This window comes from Rhinatrema bivittatum, chromosome 7 (genome assembly GCF_901001135.1).
Source record: "Rhinatrema bivittatum chromosome 7, aRhiBiv1.1, whole genome shotgun sequence".
Taxonomy (NCBI): Eukaryota; Metazoa; Chordata; class Amphibia; order Gymnophiona; family Rhinatrematidae; genus Rhinatrema; species Rhinatrema bivittatum.
This window is the reverse complement of record NC_042621.1, coordinates 39,110,038-39,127,947: the sequence shown is the minus strand read 5'-3', so window position 1 is coordinate 39,127,947 and position 17,910 is coordinate 39,110,038. Positions and strand designations below refer to the sequence as shown.

Sequence of the window (17,910 nt, the reverse complement as noted above, 5' to 3'; positions counted from 1 at the left end):
TTCTCTATCCCCAGAGGGCTTACAATCTAAGTTTTTGTACCTGAGGCAATGTAGGGTAAAGTGACTTGCCCAAGGTCACAAGGAGCGACAGCAGGACTTGAACCTTGGTCTCCTGGTTCATAGTCCACTGTTCTAACCACTAGGCTATTCCTCCTCCCAAATAGCCACTGCCATTAGCAATAGTAACATGGAATAGACTTAGTTTTTGGGTAATTGCCAGGTTCTTATGGCCTGGATTGGCCACTGTTGGAAACAGGATGCTGGGCTTGATGGACCCTTGGTCTGACCCAGTATGGCATGTTCTTATGTTCTTATTGCCAAATACCGTAGAAATGCAAATTCCAGTCATGTTACATAGTTACTTTTTCTTGATGCTTTGTGTATGTTCCAGTGCATATTGCTTGTTTTGTCATTATTTTTCTGTTCTCCTGCAAGAAGATTCAGTTCTCTGCCATTGAAGCCAGTTAGCACTAATTGATTATTCCATTTGTTTTCTCTTTTCCACTTTCTGGGTGGGTCAATAGTTTGATACACAGGAGTTGCAAAATGAACTAAGGAAGAAACGGGCAGAAATAGAAGAGCAATACAGCCACATCCAAGAGCTGAGCCAGAAGCTTCAGGCCAATAGCAAACAACAGGAGGAATTACACAGACAGGTAAAGCTGATGCTGTATGCTCCACTGGTATCACAAACATTTAAATGTGCTGAGAAGAATGGAAACTACAACCAAAGAATAGTTTCTGAATTGTATCAATAATAGCAAGATTAACTATTTGTAGTTCAAACTGATGGTCATTCAGATGGAGGAAACATTTGTTTCTTCCACTAGAAATCTAAAAACATATTTCTGCTGCACTAATGACCGAATATATCCAACAATCGCCCTTTTGCAAATGCATGTTGATGAGTCTATTAGTCGCCCGGAATACCCAAAGTAAAATGTGCGGTCAAGCCACACATTTTACTCTCAGAAATTAATGACTTAATATCCCAGTGATATTAAGTCAGAGGAACCAAAGGTTCTGGCTCGCCTCTGCCCCTTGCACGTTCACCAAGGTGATGGTGGTGGTGGCGGCCTTTCTCCGGAGGGAGGGGGTCTTGGTCCAACCCTACCTGGACAATTGGCTCATCCGGGCGAAGTCAGAGCAGCTCTGTATGATGGCGGTCAGTCGGGTGGTGTTGGTGCTCACCTCCCTTGGGTGGATAGTCAACTACTCCAAGAGCAACCTCTTGCCCTGTCAAGTTCTGGAATTTCTGGGAGCTCGCTTCAACACTTGCGTGTCCAAGGTTTCCCTGCTCGAGGTCCGTGTACTCAAGCACATGCTGAAGGTACAGCATCTCTTATCTCTGTCGATACCCACGGCCTGGGATTACCTTCAAGTTCTGGGCCTTATGGCTTCCACTATAGATCTGGTGCCCTGGGTATTTGCGCATATGCGTCCTTTGCAGAAAGCTTTACTGGCCCGTTGGAAGCCGGTCTCAGAGGAGTTTCGGTCGCCCCTATCCTTCTGGAGTCTACCATCAGCAGCATGTAGTGGTGCCTCTCTCTCGACCACCTGTCGAGGGGCATGCCCCTAAAGACTCCCCAGTGGATTGTCATGACGATGGATGCCAGCCTTTCTGGTTGGGGAGCGGTTTGTCAGTCTCAATCGACGCAGGGCTCTTGATCCAATCCAAATGGCACATCAATCGTCTGGAGGCCCGGGCTTTTCGACTGGCACTCAAGTTCTTTCTTCCCTTGATCCGTCACAAAGTTGTGAGAGTCCTTTCTGACAATTCCACCACAGTAGCTTACATCAGTTGCCAGGGGGGCACCAGCAGTCATCTCATAGCGCTGGAGACCAGCCTATTGTTCGCTTGGGTGGAGTGCCATTTGGACCACCTGGCAACTTCCCACATTGCAGGAAAAGAGAATATTCAAGCCGACTTCCTCAGTCGTCAGCATCTCGGCCCCAGAGAGTGGGAGTTGTCAGATGAGGCGATGGATCTAGTCGTCCGCAGCTGGGGGGATTCCCAACTTGGACTTGATGGCCACCCTGAAGACCACGAAGGCTCCCCGGTTCTTCAGCCGCAGGAGAGAACACTGCTCGGAGGGCGTGGATGCTCTGGTCCTGCCCTGGCCCAGCGATGTCCTCATTTACGTATTCCCTCCTTGGCCTCTAGTGGGAAAAGTTCTCAGAAGGATAGAACTTCACCACAAGCCGGTCATTCTCATAGCGCCGGAGTGTCCTCGGAGACCGTGGTTTGCGGACCTCGTGAATCTCGCGTTGGACGGCCCTCTTCGATTCACTCACTTCCACAACCTCCTGTGACAAGGTCCAGTATTTTTAGATCAGGCAGATCGCTTTTGTCTTGCGGCCTGGTTTTTGAGCGGCGGCGGCTGAGGAAGAGGGGGCTACAAGGAGGAAGTGATTTCCATGCTGTTGCGGGCCCGTAAAACCTCAACATCTTTTTCTGATGCTCGGGTTTGGAGGGTTTTTGATATGTGTGTGGAGGCTGGGGTATCGACGCGCAGGGCCCTGGTCTCTCTGGTTCTTTCCTTCCTTCAGAACGGGCTCTCTAAAGGGTTGCGGGTTCAGGATTCGGCTCTCGGCTCCCTCTTGGGCAGGCTTGACGGTTACTCGGTGGCCGCTCATCCAGATGTCGTTCGATTTCTTAAGGGGGCTAAGCATTTGAATCCGCTGGTCAGGGCTACTTGCTTGTCTTGGAATCTTAATCTTGGTCTTACGGGTTCTCTGTATGGCACCTTTTGAACCCCTCTGTCGGGCCACGCTCAAGGACCTCACACTTAAGACGGTTTTTCCATGGCTATTTGCTCAGTCCTTCCTGCGATTCTCTGATTCGGGGGTTTCTCTAAAGACGGTCCCTTCTTTTCTGCCAAAGGTAGTTTCCTTCTTTCATGTCAATCAATCGGTGGAGCTCCCTGCCTTTTCTCCGAGGATATTGCTGGCACGTCGGGTGCTGATCTCCAACACTTGGATGTTAAGCGTGTTCTCCTTCAGTACTTGCAGGTTACTAATGATTTCAGAGTCTTCGATCATCTCTTTGTTTTATGGAATGGTCCTCATAAAGGTCAGAAGGCTTCTAAAGCCACCATTGCTCACTGGCTAAAGGAGGCGATTGCATCGGTGTCTCTGTCGGGGCCGGCCAGTTCCGGAGGGACTAAAAGCCCATTCTCTGCGTTCGCAGGCTACTTCTTGGGCAGAGAGTCAGTCTGTTTCTCCTCAGGAAATTTGCAGAGTGGTACCTGGAAATCTATGCATACTTTTGCTCGGTATTATCGTCTTGCCGTTCAGGTGCCAGTTTTTTGTTCTTTTGGCAGACATGTGCTCTGAGCGGGACTGTCTCAGTTCCACCCTACTTAGGGAAGCTTTGGTACATCCCACTGTCTGGACTGATCCGGGTACGTACAGGGAAAGGAAAATTGGTTCTTACCTGCTAATTTTCATTCCTGTAGTACCATGGATTAGTCCAGACTTCCTCCCGTATTTCTTTTGTCAGTCCGCTCGTAGTTTTTTTCCTTTTCAGCGCTGGAGAATGCCTTCTTCCTTGCAGAACTTTGATGTAACATGATGATTTGGCACCGGATGCATCTAACACATAGGGGTAGATTTTCAAAAAGCGCGCCTTCGCGTACTTTTGTTGGCGCATCAGGCGCAAACAAAAGTACGCTGGATTTTAGTAGATACGCGCATAGCCGCGCGAATCCGCTAAAATCCTGGATCGGCGCGCGCAAGGCTGCCGATTTCGTGTAGCCGGCGCGCGCCAAGCCGCGCAGCCTGCCGCCATTCCCTCCAAGGCCGCTCCGAAATCGGAGCGGCCTTGGAGGGAACTCGCTTTCGCCCTCCCCTCACCTTCCCCTCCCTTCCTCTATCTAACCTACCCCCCCGGCCCTATCTAGAACCCCCCCCTACCTTTGGGGGATTTACGCCTCCCGGAGGGAGAAGTAAATCCCCACGGGCCAGCGGGCCGCTAGCGCGCCGAGACGCGACCTGGGGGCAGTTCCGGAGGGCCCGGCCACGCCCCCGGGCCGAAACCACGCCCCGGGCCCACCCCCGAAACACCGCGTCCCGCCCCAAAACGCCGCGCTGATCCGACACGCCCCCGACACGCCCCCGACCCGCCCCCCTCGAAAAACCCCGGGACTTACGCGAGTCCCGGGGCTCTGCGCGCGCCGGTAGGCCTATGGAACATAGGCGCACTGGCGCGCAAGGCCCTGCTCGCGTAAATCCAGGCGGATTTACGCGAGCAGGGCTCTTAAAATCCGCCCCATAGAGAAGAGCTGATTTTTTCTTGCACTGTTCAATGTTCTCTTTATATTAGCCTTGTTGGTTTTGTTACTTGCTTGATCTTATTCTGGTTTGATTTGCGTTTGTTTTTCTGCTTTGATAATGCTTGCTTATTTATTTATTTATTTATTTATTTATTTATTTAACACTTTTATATACCGACATTCATGTGCAACATCATACCGGTTTACATCCGAACTGACAGGTGGAAAGTACATAAAACGGGAACGGCGGGGGGGGGGGGGGGGGCAGTGAACCAGGAGACGAGGAAGAAGCTGGAAACAGAGCAAAAGATATAATGCAAATAACAAGTGATGTACTGTAAATAACAAGAAATAGTAACAAAACTATATACAGGATCAGGTCAAGAGGAGGGTAGCATAGGTATGATGGAGGTCAGTGTCTAGTCTGGGTAGGCCTGCTTAAAGAGCCATGTCTTTAATTTCTTTTTAAATTTGGTGGTACAGGGCTCAAGTCGAAGAAAGGTGGGAAGTGAGTTCCATCGCGTGGGACCAGCAATGGAAATGGCACGATCCCTTGTGGAGGAGAGATGTGCCTTTTTAAGAGAGGGTACCTGGAGGGTTCCTTTATTGATAGCTCTGGTGGGACGGTTAGAGCGTGTGAGGCAGAAGGGTTCATCTAGCCAGTTGGAGTTGTGACATTAGATGGATTTATGGATGATTGATAGTGTTTTAAAGAGGATACGTGAAGGGATGGGGAGCCAATGGAGGTCTTTGAGTATGGGGGTGATATGGGCAGATTTCCAGGCATTTGTGATGACCCTCGCTACTGCGTTCTGGAGCATTTGTAGTGGTTTTATGGTGGAGTAGGGGAGTAGGGGAGCCCTAGCAGAAGGGAGTTACAATAATCCAACTTGGAGGAGAGGGTGGCCTGCATGACTGTGCGGAAGTCATGAGGGTGGAGTAGGGGTTTTAGTTTTTTTAGGACGTTGAGCTTATAGAAGCCCTCTTTGAGAATAGAGTTAATATATTTCTTTAAATTCAGTTGCTGGTCCAGGAAGACCCCGAGGTCTCTTACAAAAGGCTGAACGGATATGGCACTGAAGGCCGGGTCATTGGTGATCGATGGTTTAGGGGTTTGGTGTTGGGATATGAGGAGCAATTCTGTTTTGGTTGTGTTTAAGGCAAGGTGGAGGTTTGTGAGTAAGTTGTTGATGGACGCAAGGCATGTGTCCCAAAGCTTCAGTGCATCAGATAATGAATCATGGATGGGAATGATGATTTGGATGTCATCAGAATAGAAGTAGAACTTGAGGCCGAGGTCCGATAGGAGATGACAGAAGGGTGTGAGATATATGTTAAAAAGGGTGGAGGAGAGGGAGGAACCCTGTGGGACACCTTGGGACAGGGAGTAAAGTGTAGATTCTGCATTACCTATTTTGACGGATAAATATGATTTCAACCACAAGAGAGCTAAGCCTGAGATGCCTATTTCCGTCAGACGGGTGAGGAGGTGGTTATGATTGATTGTGTCAAATGCAGCGGAAGTATCCAATAGGGCCAGAATGTAGCAATGACCCTGATCCATACCTCTGATGAGGTGGTCAGAGAGGGTGAGTAAGAGCGTTTCTGTGTTGAGGTGCTTGCGAAAACCAAACTGGGATGGGTGGAGGATCTCGTTTTTTTCAAGATAATCCGTAAGTTGGGAATTAACTATCTTTTCCATAATTTTAGAGAGAAAGGGAAGGTTTGAGATGGGTCAGACGTTCGAAGGGTCTTTGGGGTCTAAGGAAGGTTTTTTGAGGAGGGGTTTAACCAGAGCTTGTTTGAGAGTGTCTAGGACTATGCCAGAGGAGAGTGAGGAGTTAATGATATTAGCTAGAGGTTTGGCAATGGTGTTAGGAATGGAGAGGAGGGTTTTAGTGGGGATGGTGTCTGTGGGGTGACTAGCAGGATTGATTTTTTTTGAGAATTGATTCAATTTCTGTGGCAGAGGTTAGTTCGAGTGAGTCAAGGGTGGCGGTGTTAGGGTCGGAGCAAGAGTGGGATGAATGTGAGGAGTTTCGGAATCTGAGGAGGTTGTTAGCAATTTTCCTGTGGAAGTACAGAGCTAGCTCTTCACATCTAGCTGAAGCTTCATTGTCCGGGATGGGGTGCAGGGCGGACTTGGTGAGGTCAGCAATGTATGAAAAGAGTGCCTTAGGATTGTACATTTACTCATGTATTTTGGAGGCATAAAAATCGCATTTGGATTTGAGCGTGGAAAGTCTGTAGTGGTTAAGGGCAGATTTATAGTTGGAGGCGTGTTGCAGTGAAGGGTCTTTAAGCCAAATTCTCTCTCTCTGTCTGAGTTTGTTTTTCAATATTTTTAGGTCAGCAGTGTACCATGGCTGGAGGTTTTTTGATGAAGGTCGCAACTCACGTCTGGAGATAGGACATAGTTTATTAGCGATATCTAGTGTGAGGTTGCTCCAAGAGGCCAGGGCAGCGTCAGGGTTGGAGCAGTCAAGTTCTGGTAGGACGTCAGATAGTGCAGAAGATAGATCCTCACTGGCGCAGGGTTTTCTGAATACAATAGTTGTGCTTTGTGCCGGGTTAAGAGTGGTCGGTGCATTTATGGAGAGTAGCATTTCAATGAGGAAGTGGTCTGACCAGGGAACCGGGGTGCAAGTGGGTGTGTTAGGAGAGTGAATGCATGGATTAATGAATATGAGGTCTAATGAGTGCCCGGCTTTGTGGGTAGGAGATGTGATAATCTGTTTAAAGCCTATGGCTTGGAGGGAGGTGAGGAAGGTTTCGCAGGATGATGTAAGGGGGGACTGAGTCTACATGGAGATTGAAGTCTCCTAGTACAATAGCTGGGATTTCAATGCTGATGTTATCAGAGATGAATTCGATTATCGGGGCGGGATTGAGATCTATGGAGCCTGGAGGGGCATAGATAAGGCAGATTTGCAACTCAGGGGATTTGAACAAGCCAATTTCCAGTTTGGGTGGGGGGGGGGGGGTGTCAATGTGCACCGGCTTTAGGTTTAGGTGCTTTTTTACTGCCAGGAGGAGGCCATCTCCTCTTTTCTTAGGTCTTGGGATAGAAAAAAATCTCATAAGAGAGGGTAGGGAGTTGATTAAGGAGGACAATGTCAGTTTCCTTGAACCATGTTTCTGTGATGGCACAGATTTCAGGTTTACAGTCGATAAGGAGATCGTTGAGGATTGGGGTTTTTTTGGAGAGGGATTGAGCATCGAACAGAATTATCGAGAGGGTAGTGAGTCCAAGAAATTGTGTCAAGGGGGTAATGAGGATAGGAAGAAGGGACTTGCGAAGGGGATGGGATTTGTGGTGGTATGGGAATGGGAGTCTGCTGTGTGGGTAGTGAATACGGGGGATGGTGTGGGATGCCATTGAAAGATTAGGTGGAGAAGGAGAGGGGTATGATGGTGGGTTTGGGGGGTGTTCGGCGGCGATTGGGAGGGGCGGTTGGGGGAAGTAATAGTCATACAGATGATGAGTAACAGTGCAAATACAATACAGTTTACAGGTCCAGTAACCAGTGAAAGCACGGTCGTTGTAGTAATTATATTAGGCCGTGGGGCTGCTGTAAAATTGCCTCAATGAGGGACGCACTGGTGGTGTTGAGGTGCTGAGTAGAGCTGAAGCGATTCAGGGGTCGTTGTGGTTCATAGCTGAGATATGAAGGCTGGAGATGGTAAACTAGTCAGTGGGTTACTTCGTGTCCGTCTGAGGCCGGTGTGGGGAGAAGGAGTGGTTTATGAGGTTCTGATCAAACAGAGAGGTTGTAGAGGTGAGGGATTTACTGGTTAGGAGAGGTCTGTTATGTGGAGGTTAGTGACAATATGATGAATAGGACGCGCTAAGGGGCACGCCAAGGGTCTTGCCCCTTTGTCGCGCTCCTTAGGCGAGCAGCGCCAGAAGGCACACTTAGGTGTCTTAAATAGTCGGTCCCATGTCGCCGCCTTGATTGCGTTGGTGGGCGGGGTCTGAGGCCGCAGGGAATAAGGCTGTTTTTCCTGTCCTTTTCTCTGGCTGGGGAGGAGTTTGGCGACGTAGCAAATCCCACCGGCGAACAGTCGGGTGAAGCAGGTCGGGGTCGGGCCTACTGGAAGACAGTTGGGTCAGCGCGGATTGGGCCTGCCGTGGAGGTGGGTCCAGACAAGAAGAGGGCCTACCATGAAGGCAGGTCCAGTCACTTCGCCTCAGCGATCTTTCCCGGCGGGTCCAGGGGGTGTGGAGTGCGGAGAGGCCTACCGTGCAGCTAGGGGCGTCGGGGTTACTGAGCGCTGTGGTCCGGTGCGGCGATCCGGTGCTGCGATCTGGCGTGAAAGGGGCTCTCAGGCGTGCTTGGGCGTCTTAAATAGGTCGGTCCCACATCGCCGCCTTGATTGCGTCGGTGGACGGGGTCTGAGGCTGCAGGGAGTAAGGCTGTTTTTTCTGGCCTTTTCTCTGAGGGGTGCAGGGTGAGCGCTGTCCTTCTATGGTATGCCCTTTCAGTTTTTCTCTGGCTCCATCTGCTGGACAGGAGGCTCAACCCACTGTCTGGGCTGATCCGTGGTACTACAGGAACAAAAATTAGCAGGTAAGAACCAATTTCCCTCTATTACTAGCAACAGTAGCATGGAATAGAATTAGTTTTTGCGTACTTGCCAGGTTCTTGTGGCCTAGATTGGCCACTGTTGGAAACAGGATGCTGGGCTTGATGGACCCTTGGTCTGACCCAGTATGGCATGGTCTTATGTTCTTATTAGATAAATCACAAGCTACTATTGCTTATTAATTACCGTAATAGCCATTTATGGATTTTTCCTCTAGGAACTTATCCAAACCATTTTTAATCCCAATTACACTAACTGCGGTAACCACATTCTCTGGCAATTAATTCCAGAGCTTAACTGTGCTGAGTGAAAAAGAATTTTCTTCGATTTGTTTTAAAAGAGCTACTTGCTAACTTCATGGAGTGCCCCCTGGTCCTTCTATTATCTGAGAGAGTAAATAGCTGATTTAGATTAACTTGTTTAAATCCTTTCATGATTTTGTAGACTTCCATCATATCCCCCTCAGTCGTCTCTTCTCCAAACTGAACAGCCCGAACTTCTTTAGCCTTTCCTCATAGGCAGCCGTTCCATGCCCCTTATCATTTTGGTTGTCCTTCTCTGCACTTTTTTCAGTATAGCTATATCCTTTTTAAGATGTGGTGACCAGAACTGCACACAGTAATACAGAGACATTATGACATCCTCTGTTTTATTCTCCATTCCCTTCTTAATAATTCCTAAAAGAAAATTATTACTCATCTGCTAATTTTCGTTCCTGTAGTACCACGGATCAGTCCAGACAGTGGGTTGTGTCCCCCTTCCAGCAGATGGAGTTAGAGCAAAAACTGTAAGGACGGCCCCTAATAGGTTGGAGCGCCCTCTGCGTCCCTTCAGTATAAAGAATATCAAAGCCAGAAAAGTATGTGGTATGGATCAACTAACATATCAACTTGAGAACTGTAAACACAACTGTAAACACGTAACTCTTAGAACTTGCAAAATGAACTGATATACAGACTCATAAAGAAGAAGTCGAGCTGGGCCCAATCCAGATAGGGAGGGCGTCTGGACTGATCCGTGGTACTACAGGAACGAAAATTAGCAGGTGAGTAATAATTTTCTTTTCCCTGTACGTACCTGGATCAGTCCAGATAGAGGGATGTACCAAAGCTTCCCTATATAGGGTGGGCCGTGGATAGCCCAGCACGAAGAACTTGAGCACCAAAGGAGCCAAACTCCAGAGATGGAACATGCAAGCGATAGTGTCGCGCAGAAGTGTGCAATGATGTCCAGGTAGCTGCTCTACATACCTCCTGAGTGGAGACAGATTGGCTCTCTGCCCAGGAGGTAGCTTGGGAGCGAAGGGAATGAGCCTTATGCCTGCAGGAGGCGTACGACCAGAACCGGTGTAGGTGGAAGAGATTGCGTCTTTTAATCACCTTGGAATGGTGGTTTTGGAAGCCTTGCAGCCTTTCTTGGGTCCGCCCCAGAGAACAAAGAGATGGTCTGTTAGACGAAAAGGATTAGTAGCTTCCAAATAGTGCATGAGGACCCGTTTTACATCAAGTCGATTAAGCTCTAGAGGACTGTTGTCCAGGAAGGAGGGAAGCTCTACTGACTGATTCAGATGGAAAGCGGAAACCACCTTGGGCAAGAAAGCTGGAACCGTGCGCAAAGAAACCCCAGAATCCGTGAAACGTAGGGAGGGCTCCCTGCACGACAAAGTTTGGAGTTCTGAGATGCGGCGAGCCGAGCAAATGGCTACCAGGAAAACAGTCTTGAGAGTGAGATCTTTAAGAGTGGCGCTGGGGAGAAGTTCGAACGGTGGGCCACAAAGAATCCGGAGGACCAAATTTAGATTCCAGGACAGACACAGGGAGTGAACCGAAGGCCTGACATGTTTTACCCCCTGCAAAAACTGGACGATGTCAGGATGGGAAGAAAGACGAATTCCATCAGAATGACACACAAGGGCCCTGAGGGCCACTACTTGGACTTTTAGGGAATTGTAGGCTAGGCCCTTCTCCAAGCCTTTCTGCAGGAAGGAAGAGGATGTTGGCAATGGAAGCGTGACGGAGAGACACATGCATGGCGACACACCAAGTCTCAAAGACTTTCCAGACACGAACATATGCAATGGACGTAGATGGTTTTTGAACTTGAAGGAGGGTGGAAATAACCCCATCCGGGTACCTGTGCTTTCTCAACCTGCGCCGTTCAAAAGCCAGGCCGCAAGACAGAAGCGATCTACCCGGTTGAAAAATACCAGTCCTTGTCTGAGGAGGTTCGGAAGATGTCCCAGCCGAAGGGGACCGTCCACTGTCATGTTGACCAAGTCTGCGAACCACGGTCTTCGAGCCCATTCAGGTGCTACCAGGATTACTGGACCCTGATGGAGTTCTTTTCTCCGTAGTACCTTCCTCACCAGTGGCCAGGGTGGAAACACGTAGAGCAGGAGGTCCCGTGGCCACGGAAAGACCAGGGCATCTACTCCCTCTGCACTGTGTTCCCTTCTGCAACTGAAGAAGCGCGGGGCTTTCGCATTCCATTGTGCGGCCATCAGGTTTAGATGGGGAGTCCCCCATCATCCCACCAGTAGCTGCATTGCTTCTTCGGAAAGCTCCCACTCCCCTGGATCCAAGCGCTGTCGACTTAAGAAGTCTGCCTGAACATTGTCCACCCCCGCTATATGGAATGCCGCCAGTCGGGACAGATGGAGCTCGGCTCATGCCATCAACTTGTCTGTCTCTTGGGAGATGTGCTGACTTCTTGTACCTCCCTGGCGGTTGATGTACGCTACTGTTGTTGCGTTGTCGGAGAGAATTCACACCGCTCGTCCTAGGACTAAGGGGAGGAAACGTTTCAATGGCAGACGAACCGCCCTGGTCTCCAGACGCTTGATAGGCCATGTCGCCTGGACGGGTGACCATTGCCCCGAGTCGACTGCATCCTGCACACCGCTCCCCAGCCGGAGAGGCTGGCATCCGTGGTGACAATCACCCACTGTGGGATCCAGGCTGATCCACCAGAGCAGGCTGTATCTGGCCGAGTCCAAAAGCGGAAGAGGGGCCTGAAACACAGGCTTCCAGCGAGAAAGTAATGCCTGCTGTAACGGACGCATATAGGCAAAAGCCTACGGCTCTAAGTCTATAGTTGAATCCATGGAGCCCAGCACTTGGAGGTAATACCATGTGTGGGGAGAGAGAGACCCCTGAAGTGTTGCACTTGATCAATGAGAGAGTCTGCCCGATCCTGACGTAGGAAGACTTTCCCCTGTCTGGTGTTGAAGTGTGTTCCTAGAAAGTCGATCGTTTGTGATGGGGTGAGGCGGCTCTTGGCGAGATTGACGACCCATCCCAGGGAGCGAAGTAGGTGTAGCACCCTGTCGACAGCTTGCTGGCACAGGTCCCGGGACTTCGCCCAGATGAGCCAGTCATCCAGATAAGGGAGAACTAGGATCCCCTCCTTTTGTAGAGTGGCGGCTACCACCACCATCACCTTGTGAATGTCCTTGGGGGCCATCCTCACCCAGATGCTCTGGGTGAGGATGGCCCCCAAGGACAGAGCGAATGGCAGAGCCTGAAATTGAAAATGCTGTCTGAGAATCTTGAAGCAAAGGAAGCGCTGATGTGCTTGTAGAATAGGAATATGCAGATAGGCTTCCGTCAAGTCCAGTGAAGCTAGGAACTCCCCTTTGTGGACTGCCGCGATCACCGAACGCAAAGTTTCCATCCGGAAGTGTGGAATCTTTAGGGCCCTGTTGACCATTTTGAGGTCGAGGATTGGACGGAAGGACCCCTCCTTCTTGGGAACTACGAAGTAGATGGAATAGAGGCCTGACCCTTGCTCCGGCAAGGGCACAGGGAGGATGGCCCCCAAGCTCAGGAGCCAATCTAGTGTTTGCCGCACTATGCCTTGCTTCTTCACCGGGTCACAAGGGGAGAAGACAAACCAGTCTCTTAGGCGCCAAGCAAATTCTAACACGTAGCCGTGTTTTAGGATATCCAAGACCCACTGGTCTGAGGTGATTTTGACCCACTCCTCGTAGAAGAGGGACAGCTGTCCCCCTATCCTGGGAATTGAAGAGTGGGCCAGCAATACTTCATTGTGAGGACTTTGATGCCCCTTGGGGAGGGGTTATCCCTGGTTTATCTTTGGCCAAGAAAGGAATGGGGCCAGGACTGCGATCAAGAGGAGGCAGGTCTCTGGGGGCCTGGCCTGGACTGTGGAAAACGACGCTGGCCCCTGAAGCGGGAGCACGTTGAGCTGAAAGTCCTGTAACTCCGAGGTCAATCTTCAGGCAACTTATGTACCTTATTCTCGCCAAGGGACTGGATGGGCTGTTCCAGTTCTTCTCCAAAAAGCAATTTGCCTTTGAAGGGCAAGGAGCCCAGCCGAGTTTTGGAGGAAGAATCCGCCAACCAGTTACGGAGCCAAAGCAGGCATCTAGCCGAGACGACAGAGACCATGGACCTGACCAGGACTCGGAGGAGATCATACAGAGCATCCGCCCCATATGCAATTTCCGCTTCCAGGCGGTCCGCTTGCCGTGCTTCGTCCAGGGGGAGTTCTTGAGCATCTAACAATTGCTGCATCCAGCGAAGCCCTGCTTGATGCATGAGAGAGCTGCAGTCAGCCACTTGGACCCCCAGAGCAGAAACTTTGAAAATTCTCTTCAAATACACTTCGAGTTTGTGGTCCTGGATGTATTTTAGCGCGGGATAGTTGTCCTCCTGCTTCTCATCCCAAACTTGATCTCAGGACCTCTGACCAGCATCATAAACAGCCTTCTAACCCAAGGAAGCTACCCAGACATTCTAAAAACCGCTTCACTCAAGCCCCTCCTCAAGAAACACAATTTAGACCCAAATGTACCAGCAAATTTCAGACCCATCTCTATCCTCCCATTCGTCGCCAAACTAACGGAGAAACTGGTAAACACACAGCTTTCTGACTATCTGGAAGACCACAAGATCTTACACCCTTCGCATATGGTTTCCGTAAATCACGCAACACTGAAACCCTCCTCATTTCACTAACAGACCATATTATTATGGGGTTAGACAAAGGGCACTCCTTCTTACTAGTCCTATTAGACATCTCGGCGGCTTTCGACACCATCAATCACACCATCCTGTTGGATCGCCTAGCAGATATCGGCATCTCCGGATCTGCTTACAACTGGTTCAAGTCCTTCCTCAGCAATAGGACTTACAAAGTCAAAATCAACAATAAAGAGTCACCCCTAATAAAATCTAATCTTGGCGTACCACAAGGATCTTCTTTATCCCCAACCCTCTTCAACATATACCTCCTCCCCCTCAGCCAACTGTTAACAGATCTCAACCTAATTCATTATCTGTACGCAGACGACGTACAGATTCTAATCCCCATAACAGAATCAATCTCAAAAGCGCTCACCCATTGGAATAACTGCCTACTATCCATCACCAATCTTCTCAACAGCTTAAACTTGGTCCTCAACGCCTCTAAGACAGAGCTTCTCCTCATCTCCTCAAATGATAACAATATCACCCAACCATCACCACTCAACTCTCACATCACATGTAAGCAGGTTAGAGATCTTGGGGTGATTTTAGACAATCGACTAAACCTAAGGAAAATTGTCAACACAACAACTAAAGATTGCTTCTACAGATTACAGGTCCTAAAACGACTTAAACCACTCTTATTCTTCCATGACTTCAGGACAGTCCTCCAAGCGCTACTGTTCGCCAAAATAGACTACTGCAGCGCCCTTCTACTAGGACTCCCCAAATCCACTACCAAACCTCTGCAGATGATACAAAATGCGGCAGCAAGATTGTTGACCAGTACCAGCCGCTGCGAACACATCTCACCCATACTCAGGAACCTACACTGGTTACCAGTAAATTTCAGAATTCTATACAAATCAATCACCTTAATCCACAAAACCATCCATCATCAACTTCAACTTGATCTGGAAATACCATTCAAACTCCACTCCTCTAACAGACCAACTAGAGATATTTACAAAGGCACTCTTAATGTTCCCCCCACTAAAGCCACACGCCTCGCTACGACCAAAGACAGAGCCTTTTCGATAGCAGGCCCATCTATCTGGAATAGCATCCCATCAAATCTCAGAATGGAGCCTTGCCTTTTAACTTTCAGAAAAAGACTCAAAACCTGGCTCTTTCACCAAGCCTTCCCTGAACCACCAGACAATTACTAGTTGGCCTTCATTCCTACCTGGTCTGGCCATAGTTTCTCAAAGAAAAAAAATGGACTCTGAGACTTTCAGGTTAAAGCACCGTTCTTAAGTTTTTAACTTGTACACTCTATGGTAACAATACTTTTACCGGCCTTTCTTCTTTCCAGCTTGTTGCAAGCTTCCAAGTTCTCTCCCCCTGTTGATTGTAACTTTGACTTATTCCTACTTATTGTTATCTTTCGTTTACGTGAATTGTTACTCTAGTTTTTCCCTTTGTTAAACTGTAAACCGATCCGATATGGTAATTTACTATGAAGGTCAGTATAAAAAACTGTTAAATAAATAAATAAATAAATAAAATGCACAGACAGAGAGGAAACAATTGGAAACTGTCCCTAACAAGTTCTGTCTGCAAGTCTCAGAGAAGGGAATAGACTAAAGTAGCCTTTAGAAAGTAATCAAGTAAAGAATTTTTTTTTTGTTTTAAAGTTGATCCATACAGGAAAATAGAGAAAATTAAAGAAAGTGAAGGAAATAGAATCAAATTCTGTCCAAGAGTACTGGGGAACCGCAGGTGCCATCTTTCATCTGCTGGAGTCTGAGAAATACTGAAGTGACACAGAGGGCGTTCCAACCTATTAGGGGCTGTCCTTACAGTTTTTGCTCTGACTCTATCTGCTGGAAGGGGGACAAACCCACTGTCTGGACTGATCCGGGTCCGTACAGGGAACATTCTGTTTGCTTTTTTGATTGCCTCAGCACACTGAGCCAACGATTTTAATGTATTATCCATTATGTTGCCTAGATCTCTTTCCTGGGTGGTAACTCCTAAGATAGAACCTAACATTGGTAATTTTTCCCTTTATGTATCACTTTGCAATTGTCCACGTTAAATTTCATCTGCCATTTGGAAGCCCAATCTTCCAGTCTCGCAAGGTCCTCCTGCAATTCATAACAATCCGCTTGAGATTTAACTACTCTGTATAATTTTGTGTCATCCGCAAATTTGATCAATTCACTCGTTGTACCCCTTTCCAGATCATTTATAAATATATTAAAAAGCACCGGTCCAAGTACAGATCCCTGAGACACTCTACTGTTTACTTTTTCCATTGTGAAAACGGACTATTTCCTAGCGTGTAGCAGATGGACTCAAAACAAATGGGTATTGTGTGCTCATGCTAGCAGTTGGAGATGGATCTGACGTCAGCATGGGTACATATACCCCCACAGGAAGTGCCGCAAATCAGTAATTTCCGTCTCCAAAGCAGTTTGGAGCTACCTCACGCTCGCTGAGCGTGTTTCCAAATTCTAACGACTAAATTCCTAGAAGAAACCTATTGAAGACAAGCCCCGCACTCCTGTGGTGAGGCCCTCACCCAGTTGAGTTTTCCCGAGCTGACTTCCGTGGTCCCTCGAATGTAAGTGCCTCGGTCCGGTGGCCGGTTCGCGGCAGGGACCTAGCCCCCGAGTGAGAAGGGCTCGGGCGCGGCTTGGCCCCCGAGCGAGACGAGTTCGGGCGCGGCCTAGAGGCAGCCTCGGTCCCGGCGTGGACTTGGCCCCCGAGTGAGAAGGGCTCGGGCGCGGCTTGGCCCCCGAGCGAGACGAGTTTGGGCGCGGCCTAGAGGCAGTGGGCACACTTCCTTATGCGCGGCGGTTGAAGGTATACTCCCCCCCGCAGCCGGAGACCGCCCGGGTTGCAACCGGGAAGCGCCGAAGACAAGGTAAGGCGTATATCTTTACTTGGTCTCCGAGGAAGTGTGGATTCGCTGGGCCTGCCTACGGGGCAGCACGCCAAGGAGATTGCCATTTTGCCTGCCTACTCAACTTCGCCGCTGAGCTCTCATTACTGAGCTAAGCGCACACGATAGGCGCATGTTGTTAGCGCACGCAATAGGTGCATGTTGTTAGCGCACGCGATAGCCGCACGTTTATAAGCCGCCCATGTATAGGCGCACGTTTATAAGCCGCCCGTGTATAGGCACATGTTTATAAGCCGCCCGTGAATTGGCGCACGTTTATAAGCCGCCGTGTATAGGCGCACGTTTATAAGACGCCCGTGGATAGGCGCACGCTTCTAAGACGCCCGTAGATAGGCCCATGCTGTTAAGCGCTCTTGTTAGGCGCACTTATTGGGCGACACCGGATTTCAGGCGAATGGAGCATAAGAAAGCCCATGCGGCCGCAGGGCTGGCACCTCCAGAATCTGGCATGAAAGCTCTAAGCCTCTGCTCAGCATGCAACCTCAGAGCTACACAGAGTGAGGGAGCAGACTCACTATGTGCCCAATGTGAGGAGGCCATGGGAGTTCCAGGACAGGACCGGCCCCAGCCCAGCGGTTCCTCAGGGAGCACACTGGACTTAGCGGGCCGCGGCGAGCAACCAGGGAGCCTGAGAGACCTGGTGCCCCCGCGGCCAGATCCGGCTTCGCTTTCCTGGGTAGAATTATTCAAAGGGATTCACGCTTTTGTCCAGATGCAGTCTGCTCCTCGAATGGATCTTTCCGTCCCGGTTGATCCGGTCCCTGGACCCTCGAGACCTAGGCGCAGCCACTCACCACCCGACAGCCCCGCTTATGGGGATTCGGATTGCTCCCAGGACAGTGAGGAGCCCCCCAAGGAGGGTGAACTTCCCTCGGAGATAGAGCCATATCGGACCATGAGGCGCTTCTTTCGGAAAGAGGATCTTTCAGGCCTGGTCTCGCAATGCCTATTGGAGCTGGCCATTCCGAGCCAGGATACCCCAGGGGGCCCTAAAATGAACCCCCTGTTAGAGGGCCTACGCCAACCGGCTCACCATTTTCCCCTTCTACAGGCAGCACAGCAGCTAATCGATCTGGAATGGAAGGCACCGGAGGCCTCATTTAAAGGGGGTCGGGCCTTGGCAGGCATGTACCCTCTGGATCCGGCATCC

General features: G+C 49.6%; 1 protein-coding gene across 5 annotated transcripts in view; it reads left to right on the top strand.

Annotated features, from left to right (window-relative positions):
* PMFBP1 (polyamine modulated factor 1 binding protein 1) overlaps nt 1-17,910 on the top strand; it is a 1,053,891-nt gene that overhangs the window by 258,572 nt on the left and 777,409 nt on the right. For 4 of the 5 annotated variants that reach the window (XM_029608279.1, XM_029608278.1, XM_029608275.1 and 1 more), the window contains exon 7: nt 525-656. The exons of the other annotated variant lie outside the window; for it this stretch is intronic. In XM_029608279.1, the coding sequence (XP_029464139.1) occupies nt 525-656 (132 nt within the window). The remainder of the gene's footprint in view (nt 1-524; nt 657-17,910) is intronic. 5 annotated transcript variants of the gene reach the window in all.